Source organism: Ischnura elegans, chromosome 2 (assembly GCF_921293095.1).
Source record: "Ischnura elegans chromosome 2, ioIscEleg1.1, whole genome shotgun sequence".
Taxonomy (NCBI): Eukaryota; Metazoa; Arthropoda; class Insecta; order Odonata; family Coenagrionidae; genus Ischnura; species Ischnura elegans.
In genome coordinates, this window is record NC_060247.1 from 12,718,887 (window position 1) to 12,742,355 (window position 23,469).

At 38.0% G+C, this 23,469-nt stretch overlaps 1 protein-coding gene across 4 annotated transcripts in view; it reads right to left on the reverse strand.

Moving 5' to 3' along the window:
• The window catches only part of LOC124153385 (centrosomal protein of 164 kDa-like), a 92,359-nt gene that overhangs the window by 24,351 nt on the left and 44,539 nt on the right, over positions 1-23,469 (reverse strand). For 3 of the 4 annotated variants that reach the window (XM_046526504.1, XM_046526506.1, XM_046526505.1), the window contains exons 6-13: positions 22,883-23,116; positions 17,598-17,704; positions 14,777-14,894; positions 12,494-12,764; positions 12,262-12,355; positions 11,339-11,779; positions 5,905-6,147; positions 355-1,399 (exon numbers count right to left, since the gene is read on the reverse strand). In XM_046526504.1, coding sequence (XP_046382460.1) covers positions 355-1,399; positions 5,905-6,147; positions 11,339-11,779; positions 12,262-12,355; positions 12,494-12,764; positions 14,777-14,894; positions 17,598-17,704; positions 22,883-23,116 — 2,553 coding nt within the window. Of the gene's footprint in view, positions 1-354; positions 1,400-5,904; positions 6,148-11,338; positions 11,780-12,261; positions 12,356-12,493; positions 12,765-14,776; positions 14,895-17,597; positions 17,705-22,882; positions 23,117-23,229; positions 23,443-23,469 lie in introns of those variants that run through there. The other variant, XM_046526507.1, reaches the window with a different exon arrangement.

A 23,469-nucleotide genomic window follows, 5' to 3' on the forward strand; every position in this document is an offset into this window, starting at 1 on the left:
CAAAATACCACCAAAGGACCACGTGGTCTCGTGCAACTAAAGTCTGCAACGCAACTGCAATAGCGGGCCCACGGTTGCATGTGACTGGTTTCAGACTGTTTTGAGATCGTCAAAAACCAGTTGCATCGTGTGCGCATCCCCACTCAAATACATTGTCGATCACAAAACAGTTGCGCGCGCAACTGGTTCGCAACAGTAGTTGTAAAACAGTCACACCGTGTGCGCTGGGCCTAAGGTCCAGTTGAAATATGGTTGCCATCAGCAACAGCCACCCAATCACTTTTCATGGCAATTATCTCAGTAAAAACAAAAGATTATGCTCAAATGTACAAGGCAGTCTCCCAATGCACTCACCTGAATCTGTAAAGGGATACCGCAAATACATGTCAGTGTGGGTAGTCACAGGGAAAAGGTCCTCTAAGTCCTCCAACTTCTTCAATTGCTTCCTCAAGTTTTCCACGGGAGACATGTCCCGGCCTTTGCACAACCTGGAAGTGGACGACGACTTCAGTCTAAACTGCTTCCTTTTCCTAGGCTCAAACCCTGCTGGGCGTGGAGGCCTTTCCGTGCCACTGGACGAGGCTGTTCCACCTGTATGGGAGTCCTCTGGTGGTGAGGTGATGCTACTGCTTAAGTCTCCCGCACCCGGCCCAGCTGGACTCAATGGACTCGAGGGCAAGGCCTTGGGCGTAGCTGGCGGGCGGAGACCATTGTCAGTGGCGCCACTCAACACCTCTTCCCCCACGTCACTGCCTGCGTCGGGTGCCTCCACAGGGACGGGGAACGAAACTTTCTCCTTTGTCGGAGTCGGTCCCACAGTAACAATACACACATCCTGCTTTCGGCTGTTTGGGCCGGTTTTCGCCACACCATTCGGGGTTGCCTCCTGAGATAACGAGGTGGGAGCGAGCGAATTGTCTCCCTTCTGTGCCATTCGCTGTGACGTCGACCTGTCCGTCTCGCTTCCCGTGCCTCCTTTGCCACCTTCCGCAACCTTCTTGGTGGGCCTCTTCTCTGCGTTAGCCTTGGCCTCACTCTTCAGCTTCACGTACTTCTCCTTCAGGGTGCGGTACTTGTCCTCCAGGATCCTCTTCTTGCACCGCAATTCCTCGAAGACCCTGTCATCCGGCTTGGCCGCTCTCGTCTCCTCCAGCATCCGCCTGCCCTCACGCAGCTTCATGGAGAGCAGTTCAACTTGGCGCTGGAGCTGTTCACACTTGGAGTTCTCCTGCTCTATCTTGGCCATCTCCTGCTTGGCTTGCTTCTCTTGCTCCTCAAGGTACTTATTCCTTCGCTCAATGATTTCCCTGAGTTTCTTCACCTCGGCCTCATGATCACTGTTCAGTTTCTCTTTCAACTTGCCCAGGTTCTCCTGCTGCTCACGCCTCATGTTTTCTTCCTGCAAGGCAAACAGGAAAAGAGTGAATATGCATCGTAAAAGTGGATTTTTATGACGGTAGAATATTGTCCAGAAAGATTTGCAATGAGTTCCAATGGCTAAAACATTTCAATAAAACCAAAAGACTCAGTTCATTGTTTCCCTGGATATCTCAGTAACACAATTGGCGAACAATAAACTCTTGATTATACAAAGTCATCGGGACAGAAAAATTCTGTACTTCGTAATATTGATTTGGTAATTTAAAGAATATTTGATAAATCTCACCGAAATTTATATTGGTTTTTCTCTTGTCATTTGTCTTTGAGGAATCATTTAAAACATTAATAGATGTTATCTGTGGTAGTATTCTTCAATAAATGCTTTTGCAGTATATTTAAAGCTATAAATTATAATAAAATACAAATTCCACCCTGTACTAAGTAGGGATGGACAGATTTAGGATTTCTTTTTAGATCCCAATCGGATGATTGATTTCAGGTGTTGGATCTTTGGATACTTTCGGATTCAAATGCATTTTTAATTGCCTGCTACTAAACCAAGCAATTATTCAAGTTTCTTCTGGGTACATGCAATCAAAGGAATGCTATTTAGATTTTCATATACATTTTAATATTTTAACTGATTAAAAATCATTTTTATAAGCTTTCAAGTTATTTGACAGAATTCAAATTTTCCTCATGCAAGTTTCCCCAAATTTTGTCACTTTCCCATCACATACTAGCTCGTGTTTCACCTGCAAATGCTTTAGTTGTGGTGAAGTGGATTTTGCACTTCCTTGCAATAGTTTCATGCCACAGTGCACGCACACCAAGGATCTTAGACTGTAAGGTTGCCTCATTCGCAACTGCGCATGCGTCAGCAGAAGTCCCGTTACGTCACTGTACACCCTGTATCCCAGCTGATCCTAGCCATTTCATTGTTTGCACGCTAGAAATTGAGAGAGAATAAGTTCCTGAGACCTTGCACCGTCTTGTGTTTAACGCGAATCTGAACACATTTCCTGCAATTTCACTGGAAATCGTCTTTGTAATCCACAACTCATAAGACAAACTTTTTGTGGGTGAAGGGCGCCTTTAATCGTCGGATATGCCAGGCTCCCGTTGTACTGCGGCAACGTGCTCCAACAGCTTGTCGAAAACTAAGAAAGCTGGACGGAATGTCTCATATCAAAGGCGGATGCTTACATTGAAAAATCTTTTTATTGTATATATTAACTAATCGGTTTTGTAAAGCATCACGAGCGAGGAATGTGAGACTCAAGATAAAGGTGGGTGGTGAAAAACTTGAGCAGGTTGAACAATTCAACTATTTAGGCAGTACCTTAGAGGAAAACGGATACAGTAGTAAGGACATCAGGAAGAGAATAGCATTAGCGAAGGAGGCGTTCATGAACAGGAAGGAGCTTCTGAGAGGATCGTTGTGTAAGAGTTTAAAGAAAAGGTTAGTGAAGAGTTTGATTTGGAGCGTAGCTCTCTACGGTGCGGAAACGTGGACACTGAGGAAAGAAGACGAGAGAAGATTGGAGGCATTCGAGATGTGGGTATGGAGAAGAATGGAGAGGGTGAAATGGACGGAGAGGAAAAGGAACGACGAAGTGCTGGATATGGTTGGCGAGGAGAGGCAGCTTTTAGATGAGATACGCAGGAGACAGAAGGTTTGGATGGAGTTAGTGCTTAGCGGTGAAGGGATGTTGAAAATGGTGTTGGAGGGTAGAATGTTGGGGAAATGAGGGAGGGGAAGGAAAAGAATAGGATTTTTAGATAGATTGAAAGAGAGTAGGCCTTACAGTGAATTACAGAAGGCAGTGCTGGAAGGAAAGGGAGGCTCCCAGATCACCTCTTTAGTACTCCATGGAAACCTACCTTAATCGGTAGAATACTATAATAATAATTAACTAATCGAATCATTGACCGTGTCTCGCCCTCCACACATGTGAAAAAAGTGGTGAAAGTTAATCAGTCAGACAAACTAAGTGGATATGCTAAAGATTTCGTAATCAAGAACTTAGATGCATTATTCTGCAATGCTTATTGCATTGGAAAATCAGGAATTCTTCCCTTTTAAAGCAAATTGAACTTAATATTTTGCGCACTCATTCATGCAGGGACTATTTTGCCAATTCATCGTTTACCTCGTATAAGCTATGAGTAACATCATGTGCCAATGGTAAGATATCAGGTAAACAAATTTCTAGTACTAAGTCTGTAAATTTGAGTCCTTTTGTGTGCCTTTGAGAGCTATTGAGAAATTTTCGAGGCCACTGTTGTGCAACATTGTTTATTAATTTAGGGAAAGAAAAGTTTTGGTGCGTATAAAAATATTTATCAGGAATCGAGTGTTAAATCGTAGTTCACATAAAAGAAACGTTAATTTTAATCATAATATTTTCTCTCGAACTAGTAAATTGGTTAAGAATAGCCTTTATAAACTTATAAATGTTGACTTGAGTCAAACCATATAATATTTTTATGCACTCTTTCACGTTTATATTTACCTGCAAACTGTAATGAAGTAGACTCTACCCTCTAATTAGGACTAATTCGACAAATTATCAATGTTCTGTGCTGTGTCTCCAACTTGGACAAAGCAATTATTAAATGTTACGCCAAGCAGAGTTTCTTCAGAAGAATAAAATGTTTGAACAAAAAAAATGCTACAAGGAAGAGCAACTTTGGTAGTGCCAGTAAAAAGGTTAAAAAAATTGTTCAGTGAATCCTTTTACATAAATTCTTGAGTCTTATTATTTATACCCTCTTCAAAATGAACCTTGACGGTGGAGCTAAATTTCTATGATCGACCAAATAGCTGATATGTATTAGTCTAAGTTTTTGTTACAGCAACTGTCACTGAAAATTATCGAATTTGTTCCCTGCAGTGCTTTTTGGTGCCATGAAATATTTTTCTTTTAGGTTTTATGACCAAAGGCTACAGTGGAAACTTTCTGTGGGATTTAAGATAGAGAAGAGTCCTTTGATTCGAAGGCTGTTCTCCACACAAGCGGGCAACTATGGTGCTGTTTTGATAACGGCAATTGTTGGTGGTTCATTTTCCATTTCTAGAAATTATTCTTATTTCTCTCAGCATAATATTTAAGTTAGTTCCGTTTCATCTGTATGGTTTTTTGCTTAACGTATGATTACTTTGAATTCCTATTACGAATGATTTGAACATTTAAATTTACAACTCTTTTCACTCTATATGCTTATTTTTTTCTTCCCATTGAAGTAAAGGATTTCAATGTCCTCCTGCATGATTTTTTTAATCTTATATATTTTCAAATCCCGGCGAGGAATGAAAACAAGCATAATTTCTATTTAAAAAGTGGCGGAACTGTAATTTTTTTAAGCAAGTAATTCGTTTTTTACGTATTTTCCTCCCAGCCATATTAATCTAAGTTTAAATTATATTGCGGACGTACCAAGGAAAAAAGTGTTTTGAGAGTTACAGGAAGGAAATGTGGACACGGAATTAACTCGCACACCTTCCCATTTCATCACTTCATCAGGAAATTATAGCGTCTGAATACACGAATTTAACTTTTTTTTAAATTTTAACATCATTATTTTCATAAATCGGCATTCAATTTAAAATTCGGCTTATTATGTTCGATAGAGGGTAACTTAAAGAACTCGCTGCGGTAAGCAGTTACGCCCGCGGAAAGGCTAGAATTTGAAATGGCGCTGGAAGTTGGGTCTACAGTGACGTCAAGCCAATGGGAGCCCGAGTCGCGAATGAGGCAACCTTTACTCTAAGAACCTTGGAGTAAAACCATGTCATTGCCGCTAAAAAGATTGCGAACTGGCGAAGAAAGCTCACAATGAGTCCGGGAAGCACTCCAAAATGACAGAATAACTGCATAAATAATGATATATTGTTTGTTTCAAGTAAATTATGAACATTGCATTGCATTTAAGTGAAAGTTTGGGTTATCCATGTTCTCCGATTATTCGTGCCGTCTCTCCCCATCATTAGCCATTAGGATAATCGGGAGTGTACTGTAACTGAAATTACCAAACTCATGGTCAAGTATGAAAAATATAATGGTGCAAAACAGGTTCAGTCCTATTTAAAAAACTAACAACCTGGATTTAAAAAAATTGTCAGTCCAGAGCTGATGCCTAGGTGGCATTGCTGTCGAGCCCAGCCCCTGCCCTGGCAGGCTGGATTAGCTGAATGTATTTAAATTTATAACTTTATACATGACTTTAATTTAAAAACCATGAATACATGATTGGCAGTCATGTTTTTAAAATTCCTATTGAATTTCTATCACTTGTTTAAGTATGCACATTTAACTTTTAATAGGGGAAAATATTAACAGAAATAAATAAAGTTAAAAATAAATAAACCATATCAGCACAAAAAAACAATAACTTAAAACCGATGCAACTCTATTTGGCACCCAAGAATGATGTAATATATTTTCAAATGTGAATATTTACCTGGATACTTTCGATGAACAAAAGAAAGAGTAGTATGTACATGAGGTGCGTATACTATACCTCTAGCTTGAAGTCCATCAAAAGAATCTCCATTTTGTTGTTGTGTTCCTCTTGCAATTTATTGATAACAGCAACGTGCTCAGCATTGAGCTTCTGTTTTTGGTTTTCTAAATTTTCAGCCATTTCTTTTTTCAAACTTTCAAGGGCAGAGTTACTGTCCTTCACTTTATTCAGCTCCAATAATTCTAGCTTCCTCTTTTCTTCCAAATACTTTTTTCTCTCCCTTTCTATCTCTTCAATTTCCTGCAAAAAATAAGAGAACGGAGATTTTGTTAAAAACGGAATTCTTTAGCACAAATAAGATAAAAAAAAAAAAATTGAGTCAAATCTCAGAAAGCTTTTTGCCTCATCAAATTTTTGTATGAACCAACAGACAGAAAAGTTGCAAAAAAGATGGAGCAGGACAAAAGCAAGACAATAGCAAACCTATGGGGGGGAACATACCCCCCACCCTCCTGATGCTTAAAAGATAGACAAAATTTTTAACATGGTTATCATTACGTTTGTTTTATTTTTTGTATTACTGAGTCTCATAATCATTTAATCTAATATTAATAACTTTCATATCAAAGTAAAGAGAATGTTTTCTACAGTAATTATTGTATTTTTTTAATCTCAAATATGAGTAGACCTGTCAGACCCTTGTGCTACCCCAGAAAAAAAATCCTGGATCCACCCCTGTTGGTCTACATGCATAACATTTTCTCTACAAGCAAATGACAGCCATTATTGGATGGATGGAGCAGAACACAACATTTGTGCATGTGCCAGCTAATGAATTTGAACTAATGACTTTAACTTTGGAATGATTTTTACTTAATGGAATGATTTTAACTTTAGCATGTTGATTACATTGTCATAAAAAGCACCATAATAAAGACCACCATTTCTATTTATCCAAAGGTTTTTTAACACAGACAATGTTAACCACACATATAAATGAATGCGTGCACAAGAGGAAATCATGCAATAAAAACGTAGTTGCATTGAACAATTACACATTTCCAACTAAAAACTTCAAAAATCTTTTTATAAGAATGTATCTCAGTAGATTACAGTAGATTTGTTATTACGAAGTTCACAAGACTGAAAAACCAGAGGTTCCCAAGAACCTTTCTTTTAGGAATCATCATAAGGAAAACATACTTTGTCAAAATTTCTTGTCTCTTCAATATCCTGTACTTAAAGTCGCACTGCGGAATAGTTTCAGAGTCACGTGTATAATATAATTATGTGCAATTATATATATGCGTGTATAATTAAATTATGTGCAAATATATAAAATAGGGATGGGTCGAATAGTAGATTTCTCGAATTCGAATATCGAATTCGAATATTAAATCATTGCTCGAATATTCGAATACCTCGAATTTCGAATACCTCGAATACTAAACGATGAATGTGAAAATGCTTGACTAGGTCGCCTATGCAGCAGGAAACCCAAGGTTTTGGCGAGTAATTGTGATTGCCTTTAAAGGATTCAAACAGGAATTTAGCTGATTAATGGAATATTTTAATTTTATGTAAACAATAGGGTAGTTTCCTTCATTAAAGAAAACGAAAGGTATTGATTGTGATTCGTTACCCACCATTAGTGTATTCATAATATACAAATTATTTCGTTCTAGAAATACCGGTTTAGACTAATGGCAATGTTCAATTTTACCTCATTTGAAAAAGGCCAGATTGGCGCCTATGCGATGCCACTCCACGTGACATCACAGGGACTTAGTTTTTACACGAGAGGATCAGAGTTTTACATCGTCTGAGGTTACCAATGCATGCATGAGGCACAGAGCTCAGGGAGACATGTCTTAATAATCACACAGTCTGTTTGATAAGGTATTAATAATCCTTATTTAAGCCAAGCGCTACCAGCTAGCATGGTACTCGGCTACTTGCTAGCATCCTGCGTCGTAATAGCGCTCAGAGTCTCGCCCCAAGGTCACCTCACTTGCGGCAGCGGGAACCAGAACGACGTCACGCGGAGTTTTTCCCGGCATTCATACTTACCCGTCGCGTTTTCGCGCGCTTGAAAATTTTCACTTTTAATTTAATCGCGAAAAATAGATATCGTCTTATAAAACTCTAAAAGCGTTAAATACGTACTTCAGGAGTATTAATATTTCGATTTAGGCAATAAAAAATAATAGGAAACCACCCTATTTGAGCATTACGCCTCCGTCGTATATCTTCTTCTTCCCGGTATTTATTTTCCTGCGCAAAATGCTTAAATAAAGTCAGAAATATGTCGTGTTTGGTCTTATTCTTTTTTTAATTACGCGCACATTACTAATATTTCAATCCAATAAAGGTGTAATAACAATTGCCGAAAGTCATTGTTAGACACCTTTCGGGCTAGTAGATGACTCATGCAGCAGTTGACCTCGAGAAAGGGGGAAATTCGAAGCAGGTAGGTAGAAAAAGGTCAGTGGGTGAGAAAAGGGGGTGGGTGCGAGACACGTTTTTATTTTTCTCGCGTAACTTGATATTTTTTGAAGCTAAGGTTTTTGTAATACAATCCCTGCGCGAGCTGGGATCTTTATTTTGATTTCGGAGAAGAGGAAATCGTCAAGAGTGGGTGAGGCGAATGCTGAATGGAGGGGAATAGCAGATCGTGGGAAATGCGCCAATGTCACTATCCCACGGCACTGACATTGTGAGTTCCTCCCTATGGTAGTTTCATCTCCTGGGGAAGATTCAAAATAAGTGCCTGTCATTATTAGCCACAAAGGACACACGGCAAACACCTCCTCTCATTTTATCAAAAGATGGATGCGGGAAAATGGTCAGTGGGGAGAAAGAGGGAAGGGTGAAACACGATTCTATTATTTTCCGGTAACTTGATATTTTTTTCAAAGCTGAGGTCTTCGTAATACGATCCCTGCACGAGCCGGGACCTTTTTTTTTGTTTTCGGGGAAGAGGAAATCGTTTGAGGGGGTGGGGCGAACGCTGAATGGATGGGGATAGCGGATCGTGGGAAATGCGCCAATGTTGCTATCCCACGGATCTGAGGTTCTCCTGATAGGGGACACCTGGGATTTTCGGATTTTTTTCATCCGATCAATTTCGGTTCCCCACGTCGAACTCTTTTCACCGCTCGAACCCGTGAATTTGATGTATTTCGTCAGCTTGCTTAAAACGGCGCTGCATGCACTAGACGACTAGAGTTCTCATTTTTCCGAGTCAACTACCAACGACGTGCGAGCGATAGTGTATGACGCGAAATTCATAGTATTCGAGGTATTCGAGACGGTACCTTTGGCATAACTATTCGAGATCTCGAATATCGAATACTTTCTATTATTCGAGGTATTCGAGTATTCGCGGATACTATTCGCACATCTCTAATATAAAAACAAGAACATTGGTTTGGTTTTATCAATAGAAGAATGCTGCATGACGCATTCAAGGGTTGATATCTTCCCGAATACAGTAAGTCCTCGGTATACGAGCAAGATGCTTTCCAAGACCTTGTTCGTAAGTTGATAAACCTATGCAAGGAATTGAAACGCACGGTTATCCTGCAGAAAGAAACACTGCATTACTTGTGCATTAACTCACAATAGAGTGGTTTCCTATTATTTTTTATTGCCTAAATCGAAAGATTATTACTCTTGGAGTACGTATTTCACGCTTATAGATTTTTAAATGACGATATTTATTTTTTGCAATTAAATGAAAAGTGAAAATTTTCAAGCACGCGAAAACGCGACGGCTAAGTATGAATGATGGGAATAGCCCATGTGACGTCATTCTGGTTCCCGCTGCCGCAAGTGAGGTGACCTTGGGGCGAGAATATGTGCGGCACGGCGATGCAGGCTGCTAGCAGGTAGCAGAGTACCCTGCTAGCAGATAGCGCTTGGCTTAAATTAAGGATTATTAATACTTTATCAAACAAAGAAAACTTTCCGACCTTAGGCAGTTTTAATAGGTGGTTATTGAGACATGATTCCCTGAGCTTTGTGCCTCATGCATGCATTGTGACATTGGTAATCTCAGACGATGTAAAACTGCTATCCTCTCGTGTAGAAACTAGGTTCCTGTGACGTCACGTGGAGTGGCATCGCATGGGCGCCAATCTGGCCTCTTTCAAATGCTGTTAAAATTGACCATTGCCATTCGTCTAAACTGACATTTCTAAAACCAACTACATTATTTGTATATTATGAATACACTAATGGTGGGCAATGAATCGCAATCAATGCCTTTCATTATTTTTGATGAAGGTAACTACCCTATTGGTGACGAGTGAGTGACGCAGCTGAAGGCAAAAATAATCACTAAACATGGGAGGGAAGAACGGATGAAATGCTGAACAGTTCCTGACTTCACAACGAATTTGTTTCAAACTTTGTTCAGATTATGTCTGAAGAGTGAGTCCTTCTGTGCCAGCCCGCATCGCATTGGCCAACTCCTTCCTCTCAACTCAACTCAAGGTGCTAAATTCGAAATTTCTTGAATTTTTCGAATGCTTTCATCTTTGAAAGTTCATCAATCGAATGTTTGTAAGAAGAGAACTTACTGTACAGCCTATTTATGAGAGGTAATGAGTGAGTCACCATGATTCCCCAGGAGTGAAGCTTATTATATGATGTTGTGTACATACTGAAGTACATATCTCCTACTGAAGAAAGACACATAATTGATGGTCTATGGACAGTGCACAAGAGAACTTAATGTAGTCCACTGATTATAATGTAGCGTAGCATATATTCCCAATCCACCGAATACAGCTCTCACAGGCCATTTTATATCGTGGTATTCAACAAAGTCAACAATTGCACGTAACAAACAACCATGCCCTGGATAGGGGTAACTTACCCAGGCGGGACTCGAACCCGCGACCTCTTGTTTGGCAGGCGAGGACTATACCCCGCCGCCACTGAGGCCGGCGATATATATATATATATCCTCCTAAATGCCGTTGCTTATTCGTGGAACATCATAATAAAGTTCTTTTTCTAACTGCCAGGACCGGGGCAGACATTCATAACTTTGTAATAACAAAAATTTCATAATATCGTATCTTTTACCATAAATTGGATTGGCCTTTTCGTCGTGACCAACAAATTGCTTCGTAAAAACATTGTTTGTATTAACGAGGGTCTACTGCAGTAGAAATATTCAGCAAATATCACAGTAAATTTATTACAGGTACATGAATATGAAATGCTCAGTTATTTCAATAATTTGAAATTTAATTAAATAATACTATGCATAAATAATCCATGAAGATGTGAATAGCTTCTGAGATAAAACTGGCAGAGTTATTTGCAAAATTGATAAATAAAAATAATGATTAATAATGAAAAAAAAATATTTAATTTGCAATAGTCTTCATCCTAAAATGCATCAAAATATATGAGGAAAATAAAAATTGAAAATGAACACAGAAAAATAAAATTATAAAAAGAGCAAATAATAAGATACCTTTTTAAACTCATTCTCCACTGTTTTCAGACGTGTCTTGGATTCAATTGAGAGCTGTGCCTTCAAATCTTCTACTTCCTTGTTTGCTTGTTCACTCATTTCTTCCTTCAGGCTTTGCAGTCTTTGACTTAAGAGATTTTTGTTGGATTCCCTTTCCTTCGCAAGCATTTCCTCCATTTCCAAAGAGAAGGATTTCTGCAGACTGTCCCTCTCTGCTCCTAGTCTTTGTGCATTCTCGGCCTTCTGATTGGCCAACTCTTCCTCCAATTCCTTCAACGAATTGTTGAATGCGTTGCGAATCTCCTTCTCTCTCTCCTCTTCCTCTTCTTTGATGGACAGCTCAAACGCATCTAATCTCTTTTTCATATCAAAAGTGAGCGTCAATTTATGATTCTCCTCCTCCTCCAGCAATTCACGCTTGATTTTCTGCAAGATTCGCCCCTAAAAAAATGAGAAACAGAAATCACACCTGAATTATTTTAATTTCCTCCTATGATCTGAGAAATGCAAGCCTGCAAAAAGAAAACATGCAGATTTGATTGTATTTTCTCAAGACTTTGGATGGGTTTTCAACAGCTGTCATGTACAATTTTAAACTATTGAAGGGTCAGCCCTAAAAATGTCTCAATTCTTAGAAACTATAAAACAGAGGAATATATACACTATAAAAGATTTGTGGAGACCTGATAAAATGTGCATAAAATTATTCAAAGTATATAATAAAAGAGTATAAAATAGTGGTTACACTGTATTGCTCAGTATTGTTCATCCTATTTCCTAAATGATCCCCACTGACTCATCCACTCAAAAACAATCTTGCAAGACATTTTAATCAAATTTCTCTTTAACATTGAAGGGTAACCTTAAGTTTATGAACATTATTGGAAAATGAATGAGTGCAAAAAAAGAGAAAGAGATCTTACGTGTTCTTCTTTCAATTTCTTAATTCTTTCTTGGTGCTCTTTCTTAGCAATTTCAGTCTCAATCTTGATAGCATCCTTCATTTCCTGCTGCAATCTATTTTTAAAAGAAAACAAAATTAAGAGTAGAATAATTTTATACTTTGGAATAATCAAATACAAATATTTCACAAATTATATTAATAAAATATCATTTTCACAGGCGAAAAAGCATGTTGTATATCAATTAAATTACTTCTCTTTCTCCTTATTCAATGTATCAGCTTCTTCCTCAGATGGTGAAGACTCTTTATCGCCTAGATCTTTGACTGCTTCAGCAGTTAAACTGGCTTCCTTTTCTTGACTTGATTCAATTAGATCTTTCGGAGAAACCTCTATTCCACTATCAGACCACACCTTTTCAGAGAGATTCACAACCAATGTTTTTGGTTTGGGTGGAGCTGCAATGTCTTCATCCTCCTCCTCTTCTTCACTTTCTTCCTGAATAGTGGTGGTTTCCTTTGCAGCTATGGAAAAAATAATAAAGGAAAATATGATAAACAGAAGAGTAGTTAAAAGTACAGTTGATGTATTACCATTCAGATCATATTGTCAACTGAGTATCTGTTTAAAAAGTTAATACAAGATGTACCTTTCATCTCATTCTCGAATATGTGTGTATAATCAATTGCCTCCATAATCCCTTTCTTCATGAATAACACTAACACACATGTATGAACCAGTACCAGTAAATCTGAATCTGTGAATGTCTGCCACAATCTGAGGCATGAAATATCTGAATATTTTGCAGACATTCTACCATCTTCATCAAAGCATGTGTTTAGTCAAACTTTGCCAGAGAGGAGAGGTGTCCTATGGTACAATGTTTCATATTTCCTTCACCGTTCAGCTAAACACAGGTCCTGTCTCAAAAAAAATTAATTCGGTTGGAGGATATAATCTGTGCTGGATTTGGAAGAACTTCCTGGCTCAAGCATAGGCCCAACTATTCTATCTTCTTCTGCCCAAGATAAAAAAAAATACAAAATGGTACAATGAATACTGATGCTTCTGCATAAGATTGAGTGGAAGGTGTCCATCTCTTGAATATGCTTCCAGACGGAGAAGCAAAATTAAGTTATAAAGATTAAAAACATGCAGAAAAAACAGAGTGGGCAAGCACCGTGAGAAATGGTAGTGGCCAATTTTTATATGATTTTTGGGAGTCTGTGAACACAACACTTGGATTTGGAGGAGTGGACATATCGCAACTAGAGGTATGGAGGCTTGTTGTTCAAGTGTACCTAGTTAAGTACGGAACTCACTCACATCAGGGACAACGGATGAGGATGCCTTGCAGCAAATATTACACTACACCATGGCATAAACCACCTTGTTATTTCTGCTCAAAAGGGGAATAGGACAAAATGTGCCGGGGATTATTTCATGTCTCAAACAAGAACGAGAGTAAGAAATGTAACATTGGTCTTTGTGTTGAATGGTTTACTACTTTAGATTCAAAATCTAACTTATAATAAATAAATAAAATAGAGATATTGTCATAGTTGACGGTGTTTGGTTCTTCCCAAAATGCCTTTAGCAGCGAAGAGATCCTGCTAACGCCCATGTTTCTTAGAACCATATGGCACCGGCATGGTTCTACAAAATATTTCGCTATAAAAATTTAGGAGCATTCTTCATTGGTCATATGTATCACATTTGATAAAAATGAATGATGTATGATTTAAAAAAACGTTGGCCGCTGATGGGTTAAGTGGACATGCTTATGGTTAACGTTTTTATAAATCATACATCAGTTCGATGCTAAAGAAATTTGTGGAGCTGAAATCACTAAATTTTAGTAGCATTTCTTTCATCCTTTCTAATGACATCACTGTAAAATTGTGACGAGGGGAATACAAACACAATGCATTATCTTCCTCTTTTCACCATGCAAGTCAAAGACTATCTACACCTTGCCTGCCCTGAGTGTACCCAGTCACGCTAGCTCATTAGATTACTAGTGCTCAATTCATTTGAAGCATTTTACCTAAATTTATTCATGAAAATTCCATGCACTTTTTCATCTTCCCTCAATTTTGTCTCTAAACCTAGCACCTTGCCCTCAGGCAAGGCCCAACAATTCACTTCAAGTACACCTCTGCATTTAAAGTCCTCAAATCCATTCAAAGGTCAGATTCCACAGAGCCAAGGTTTACAAGTACTGAGGAAGTGTTTTCCCTGACATATCCTACTTCCTAATTTATGGGCTTTACACTAAGACCCTCTGAAAATCTTAAACCTTCCAGACAATACCGAGACTTTTTGTGTAGATGAGTGAGTGAATAAGCATTTTGCAGTTTTCCAAATACATATTAATATTGGATGCAATCCGTCATACACAACATATCGCAAGAGCCCAAAGCAAATGGAAAACCTAGGAAACCTTGCAAATGGATTTTATAAAAACCCAAACATCTCCTTAGAACCAAGATGAATGTTTTAAAATTAAGCAAATTAAATCAGTTGCAAAATTTACCCAGTGCTTTCATTTTGGCTATCATTTCCTCTTCCTCTCGAATCTCATCATCGGAATTCCAGTCAGAAGATATTCCCACAGCTCCATCTGCTTCATCAACATCTTCTGCATCATCATTCTGAAACCCAGAAAAACATCATCACAAATGTGTAGTAATACATTTTTGGAAAAAGAAAGACTTTCCCAATGAAACATAGTCAATTAATCAAACAAAGTTGTAGAGTTGGTAAAGTATTTTGGAGTTACTTTTCCCCAGGACTTATTCTGGGGAAACCACACTCAGGAAATTTGTGGGCAGGAAAAATTGTGAATAAGGATTTATTCAAAGAATTCTATGAAAATGCGATGAAATAGTACAAGAAAGATGTTATTATTCTCTCCTTAGACCCTATTTAGAGTATGCCGCTAGTGTATAGGACCCATACGAAAAAGGAATGGTTTTGAATATATGCACATAGAATATAGAGGCGAGCGGCAAGGTTTGCTAAAAATTGCTATGCTAAACATAGTAGTGTAACTGAATTAATTGAGAATTTAGATTAACTCTTTAGCAGACATTTCAAGTAGAATATGTATGTACTTTTTCCTGATGCCCATAAATTTTTACTGAGCCTAATTACTGTGGTAGAAATTACCACAAGGATAAGATAGGGGAAATAGACAGCAGAACTGGTAGATTTAACGAGGGGAGACCAGGTACCTTACTACGCCTTTTAAAATGCCATATTTTTAATGGCAAACCCATCTCAGAACTGCCAGTGATTCTATTGAAAGGGCCTTAGTTTGGCTATAATTAATTAACTTGCATGGCGTGCTTTAACATGCCATATGTAATTCCAAAACAGCTCGCTCTCCATCACATGGGTCAATTGGTGTAGTTGTTAGAGTCATATTCTCTCACCGTGGTGGCCAACTTTCACGGCTCAGTCGTGACAATATATTTTAAAGTCTATATTTTCATCAAACGGCAACAAGTTAATACACCCATGTCTCGTATAGCGCAATTTTGATTAGCGCAATTTCGATATAGCGCAAATTCGTTCCTCGGGGAAACATGGCAACGCAGTGTAGCCTAATCAAAAATCTTAAACGCTCTCGTGATAAAACGTGAACTTGCGCTAAGTACACACGAAATTTCTATCATTTTACGCATATTAATATTATTGCTTGCCTCAAATCTTCTTTTTTGTTTATATATTAATCGAAATCTATTTTTTAGATCGTTAATTAAGCGTGGGGCTAGTGGAAATGATTTTTTTTTCAGCAATACGGTTTGAGACGTATTTTTGCCGTCATAGGTTATCGGGCGATTGACTTCCAGGTAGAGGGTCCACGCCGTCTACGCTAAAGCCTTCAAGGTCATCGGTATTCACGGGGGAGAAATGGAGCGGTGGCCGAGTGGCGCATGAATAGTATCAACACATAAAAGGGTCCGCTATAGAGTCTCAAACACAATGGCTTCGTTCCCTCCCCGCAGTCTTAGGCCTTCTGCATCTCAGGAATACAGTTCAGCAGTGGAAGGTGATTTCGATAGAGCCATACAGAGTAAAAACCAAGAGATTATGGCAAAAAATAGGAATGCGTGTAGAAAAATCATGAATTTATCAAGAAAAACTATAAACCTAGAAGAGGAATTGAAAGAGGTCAATTTCTTTGAAAATGGAGAGCGTCAAAGAGATATTGCGCGGAAGTTTAAACGCACGATGCCTTATTCTGAATAAAGACGAAGTTAAAACATCAGTGACCTCATCCGCACCAACTTCAACCAAGCGGTCTACACATACGGAAAGTTCATAGTGAATCAGTACAAAAAGACGAGTGGTAATCGCTCCGAGACATTTAGTGAAAGCTCCGGTTGGTTCCAGAATTTAAACGGCAAGCAGGTATTTTCAGTGCGGCGATATCAGGTGAATCTGCAAGTGTTGATAGCGCAGTAACCACAACATTTCCTGATGAACTCCAAGCTGTGATTGAAAGTGGCTCCTTTCCCCCTCAACCAGTTTTTAGTGTTGACGAGACGATATTGTTTTGGAAAAGAATGCAATCTCGTTCATTCATTTTCAGGGAAGGAAAACCTGGGTCAGGTTTCAAGGCATTTAAAGACTGTTTCACGTAGCTGCTGATGACTCGGAGGACTTCAAATTAAAATGATTTATCATTCATTAACTCCGCTAGCTATGAAATGGCATTCAAAGTAGCATTTTCCTGTCATTTCGATGAGCTACAAAAGGGCCTGGGTGACACAATAGTTGTTTTTAGATAAGTTTGAAAAATCGTCAACTGCCGGTAACGCATTACGATCCCCTGAGATAGCAGATGTTAGCCCACCCGCACGACAGGAGGGTATTTCAAAAGCACGTAAGAATTTTTTTTAACGTGAATAAAAGTCTTTGAATGCGTGCATACTATCTTTAAAGATGTTTTAAACTATAAACATTTATATAAATAATGTTTTCTAAGGCTTTTTATGGGAATATAGATGTTTTAGAGGAAATTCAATACCCAAGACCTATGCTACCAGGAACGCATCCCTATCCTCCCAATGTATAAACGCTCTCGTATAACGCAAATTCGTATAGCGCAAAGACCCCAAGAAACGCATCCCTTGCGCTATACGAGACATGGGTGTATTTAATTTTAATTACAAGCAAGACAAGTGAGCATGTGCCTGATTAAGGTCAGGATGAGCATTGCATGCCTGTTGTATGGTCACCCCATGCCACACACCCTGGTCTTGGCTTGCATGGTATCTTGTAGATGCAGATAGGTATATGTATGTTATCAGTAGAATATCAATTATTCACATGCATATATGACTCACATTGCTTGGTTGGTGGAAATTAACCAACAGCTCTTCTTCCAGTTTAAACCTCACACTTTTTCTCTCTTCCTCAAGTTCATGCTTCCTCCATGGGCTTTTATCTTCTTCTGTTAAAGAAAAAACACCACTAGCTTAAGTGTTGTTGTAAAATGCAAAGTTATCATAAAACCATATTTCTTAAAGAGCCAACTCCATCATAAATACAAAACAGCAAAAATGAAAATAATTATTTTAATTCACTTCTCCAATGATAAAATCTTTATTCTATAACTTATAACAATTCATTGATAAATTTCCAAGCAAATACATACTCAAGATAGCCATCATTTCTCAAAGAATAGTTTTCATAATTTGCTAATTAGCACACTTTCAGGTAAATTTTATTATATGAGAGTTAGGTTGTACATACACGATACCATTTTATATGGATATGGGTTCATGTGACAGCTCCACTTTTTTATACCAGTCCTTAGCTTCCAAAAATTTTATTTCTACAAATAAATTATTTTGTGATTGATACCCATTGATGAATTTTATTTGGCAACTTATCACTTGCCACGAAAGTAGGAAACATTGAATTCCAGTACAGAAGTATGCATTATTTAAAGTTGTCAATGGCCTCATCTTTCAACCACTATGATACTAACTTCGACCTTTCATCCCTTGCCTTGACTCGTGCCAAAAAAAGTAAATATATTTGATAACTTGCTAAAACTTCAGCATCCACCCAAAGTTTATGACAGGAGGATATATTTTCAACTGTAGGTTCTATGCAGATGCCTTTTGCCATTTTTCTACTCAAGTAAAGATAATAATCATGAAAGAGTCATTCCCAAAATGGAAATATGTATGTATACATATATATGTAACACTTAAGTCCAAATATGTATGTGTTAAAGGAAGTAAAAAATTTACTAGTTCAATTTTATCACTGAAGGCAAAGACCAAACACCTTCAAAAGAGGCCTGCATTTCATTAAATTCCAGCAGAATCATTACAAAATAGAGTGAGTGCTATCCTTGCAATAAGGGGGAATTCAATACTCCACTTTCATTGCCGACAAAATGCTTTGTATGGTAGTACGAGGGTAGTTTAAGAAGTCAGCTACTTTTTGAATATAATATATTTTTTCAGCAAGAAAGTGTTTTATTTCTACATAGCCTCCTTTTAGCTTGATACAGTTAGTCTAACGTTTTTCCAAATATTTTTTTCCTCCTAATTAATAGCTTTTGTCAAGGCACTCAAAATAAGCATTCGTTTCAGTGATAACCTCTTGGTTCGACCCAAATCTCTCACTGTTTAGCTATTTCTTCATATTTCGAAACAGAAAGTAGTCACAGGGAACTAAATCTGTAGAATATGCAGGGTGAGGTAGCAGTTCATAGCCTAATTCATACATTTTTGCCACGATGATTACACCCGTGTGCACTCTTGTATTGTCTTGATGAAGCAGAACTTTTTCCTTCTTCAAATACAGTCGTTTCTCCTTCAAATTGATATTGAATCTGCCCAAAAGTTCAGAATAATATTCTCTGGTGATCATTTTACCCTTTTTAAGGTATTCTATGAGAATGACACCGCGTGCATCCCAGAAATCTATGACCATGTCCTTTTTGGCAGACTGGCCACCTTAGCCATCTTTGGTGCACGTTCACCCACAGAAACCAATGGTCTTCATTGCTCTTTGGTTCTGGCGTGTTGTTATAGTTCTATGTTTCATCCATAGTTAAGAAACAGTGCAAAAACTTGCTCAGATTGCAACTTAAAATCGCCAAACACTCCTTTGAAGTAGTCATACGGTTGTGCTTATGCTCGAGTGCAAGAAATCATGGCACCCATCGTGCAGATAGTTTTTTCATATCCAAATATTCATTTAAAATGCCAACATCATCAGTCATCTCAAAAACTCATTGTTCATTCGCTCAGTATCATTCCATGGATTTTATCCACGATTTCTAGCATGACAACCTCTTTCGGGCATCTTGAAAGTTCGACATCAACTGTGCTGATTCGACCACAACAGAATACAGTGTACCTCTTCTTCACCATTGAAATTGATGGTGCAGAGTTTCCCTAGTACATATTTACAAAGTCTTTCCTTGGTTTCACTGACAGTTTTTTCACTCAAAAAGTAATGTTTAGTTAGAATGTAAAATTCAATTTTTTCTGTTATTGTTAAAATTCACAAGGTTGTCTGCTTTCAATGGCTGTCAAATGCAAACTAAATGATGGTACTAGCTCAAAATTTCACTGCTGTTTATTATTAACAGATGGTAACTAACGCAATAATTGTTGTTTTTATAATAACTAGGAGGGAAATTCAAAAAGTCACCCTCGTATCATAGGATTTTTCTTCCTCCTAGAAAAATCTATCCCTTCTGTTGGTAGGTACATCAAATTATGGTTCAGGCAATGTTAGCCCTCATCACCCTAATGTCAGTGCAGGATTCTTTGATCTTAACCCCTCCCTATCCTTGACCCATGAGGCATCATCTCTGAGTGAGTCCTGTAGAGCTCTAATGCTCTACAGGACTCACTCAGTGGCTCAGTTCCTTTTTTCTCCTTCCTCTCCCCCCCTCCCTAGGATGACTGATGACTGGGCGAATGAGTTTGGATCTCAGCCCTCGTGGTCGTATCCTCCAAGGGCCCACCCCTAGGCCTCCATCCAATGCTGACAAAATGCTATCTCCTCCAACAATGGAGCACCATTGCCAATTCATTAACACCGACATGACATAAGCACTAGGAAACAGTTCTTACTTCTTCTCCTCCTATTCTCCTTCTATGGGCAACTACACAAATATTTGCAAGTCTCCATGCACAAATGAGAATACCGGAGCAATGGTGGATGTAAAAAAGTAAATAACTCTTGAGAACCCTGGAAATCCATAATAGTCATGCGATATTATGTTGGCTTATTCCCTTGTGATCAAAAGGTACTCAACCCCATCCTAGCTCTAATGCTCTACAGTTCCCCATAGTAAGGGCCAGAAGGAGTGATTCCTTGTTCCAGTGCTCAAGACTGAAATTGAAAACACACCACTCAGTGGGATCCCCTCCCAGTGATCTGGAAAGATCACTACCTGGGCGTTTCTCACAACAGCATTGTTTGACCTTTAGCAGTGAGTCTACACACTTTTTTTTCGAATTTGAATTTGACAATTACATCCATTAAATTTGACACTGCAAAGAAAGGTACAGTTGATTCCGTTTAATGGGTCCACCGGTTACTTGGGGCAGCCGCTTAATGGGGAATTCCACTGAAAATAGATGATTATGCGATAAAAAAATATCCTTCGGGCTGAAAATTAAAGTGAAAGCAGTTCTTCTCTAACCTGCGTATTATAAATTTGTAAAATTCGAATTTGAAAATTGTCTTTGAATCTTGCCCTCCAAACGGCCCATCGCCATGTTGGCTGAGCGTGACGTCAGAGTCAAGTAAACAATACGTTTGCGTGGTGCCAGAAGACTATTTGCACCAGTTTTAGAAAAACCCATGTATCTCAGTACAATTTATTTTTTTCATAGCATATATATATATATGCATTATTAGCATTATATGTTAATTTCACCATCAGTCATGTGAAATGTATATCCTGAATAATTGATAGGTTTAAAGAATGTATGCATACTGGAAGATGCAGCACAGTCTTGATAAATAGCGCTTATTACTTTCTCATCCTCCTCATCTATGGCAATTTCCACAGTATAAGATTATTGTTCTCACTTTATGTTCTGGTGTCACCTTATCCCCAAAAGTGCAAATGCTCAAATTTATTAACACTTGAACCTAACAAACTGATGAAACACCATATCTTCCACCTTACCTTCCATCACCTCTTTCAGACCTTAGGAATGCTAGGTATATCGGCGTAAAATGTGATCCATTGTATTTCTCCAAAACGTTAACTTCACGTATTCCAGTATTGCACCAAGTACACATTAAAAGCAACGAGTAAATGACAGTAGTTAAATGAAATACAAACCAAGCTATAGATTACTAGTGAATGAGATTGTTGATTTAATTTATGTTGCATTTCAATTTCGTGGCTTCTCAACTCCGCACTGAGAAATCTTCATTATTGGAGAAGAAATAATTGACCCTGAATTAATCTACCTTCAGAATGTTCACAGAATGCGTCTATACGAAGTTGGAGTCAGCCTTTGCGCAATACACGCACAATAAAAACTTTTCACTATTTACAACTGTTTTAGACACATCCTTCAATTAATGATTCAGTATCATCGTAGATGTTTGTTATCATCGTTACTGTTTTGTTATTTCCATGGAACGAATCTGTTTACTCACATTCTGACGTCACAGGACATTTTTGTAGCGCGAAAGAATTTAGCTATTTTTGCAAACTTTGAAGCTCTGTAGCTTTAAATTTCTTAACAAGACATGTTGAAAAAATTACCTTTTTAATTTTATGAGAACACCCCATTGGGGCTGATCTTGGAAGAACAGAACCCAATAGAGGAATATCCCAGAGTATTCTCCGCTTAATTGGGACAGCATGCCACTTTATCGGGCCATGAGTCGGCAACATAGACTCTATACTTACGACGAAATCAAAATTTTTTGTTTTCAAAATTCTATTTTTTATATTTTCCTCCTTTGATTTACTCTTATTTTTCACATATGTTCCTATTCTTGCCCTATTTTGAAAGCTCTTGTTGTTTTACTATCCGCAAGAGGATAGGAATTTTCTTTAATAGGACTTAGTAAAAGACATTCGTTCAGCGTCGCCCGAGGCTGCGAAAAATATTTTTAACTAAATTGTTATAATTTTTTAAAATTATAATAAATCAACAAAACTCACTAATTTATTGATAAAATTAATAGTTTAATAAAATTATATTGCATTATAAACATTCTTTAGTCTTCTTTCTATCATTTTAACATTTGTTTAGGCCCATATACAGGATAGTTCACCTAATTGGGGCAGTCGGTTAATTGGGACAAAGTGCACAAGTCCCGATACGTCCCAATTAACCGGAATCTACTGTATCTCCATTTGAAAAGAATCTATATTTTAAGGCATTATTTACTTTTTTCCATTTATCCTTATAGATATGAAATAATTAAGAAGTTGGGAGTTACAATGTTGACCTATACTTTTGGCCACTGCACAGCTGCCTTGTAGTACTCGGATTACATTTACTTTAATGTTGGCATCACGGAAGAATCTTTGAATTAGCTGAGCAACTTAATAATTACCATGCTGACTAATATTTAATAAAAATATGCCACCACTGTCTACACAAGTTTTCCTCACGGTTACCAGAATCTCGAGGCTCCGTATCCCAAGGTTTAGTGGGTGACTTATCCCGTAGTATACTCTTCGGGTAGTTTTCTTCTTCTCCAGTTGCAGGACCAGTGACGACCACTGTTACCGGAGTCGCAGTTGGAGTCGCAGTTGGAGCCGCAGTTGGAGTCGGAGTCAACCCAACAGCTTTGGCACCCTCTTCTGGAGGTGAAGTGGATGGACTCCTACGAAGGAAATCCATGCCGCCACCTAAAAAAATTAACAGCAAATCAAGTATCAAAACATATTGCAGCAGAAAGAAGACCAGAGAAACAAAAAACTGAATTTCATTAGAGTTATTGAAATAAGTAGAATGCCACCACCTCTGGAATCCATGCATGTAAAGTCTCATGAAATTATAGTCAGCTCACATTTCCTCACTGATGACAAGAGAATCTTTTGAGTGAAATCATGAAATACAATTTGTTTATTAAATAAGTCTACAAGTACCAGGTTTAACAAAATACATTTGCTAAAAGAGTAAAGGATATCAAATGCATTCTCAGAAGAGTTGCAGGGATATGCCACCTGTTTCATTGTTTAGAAAAAAGGTTGGCATAGAA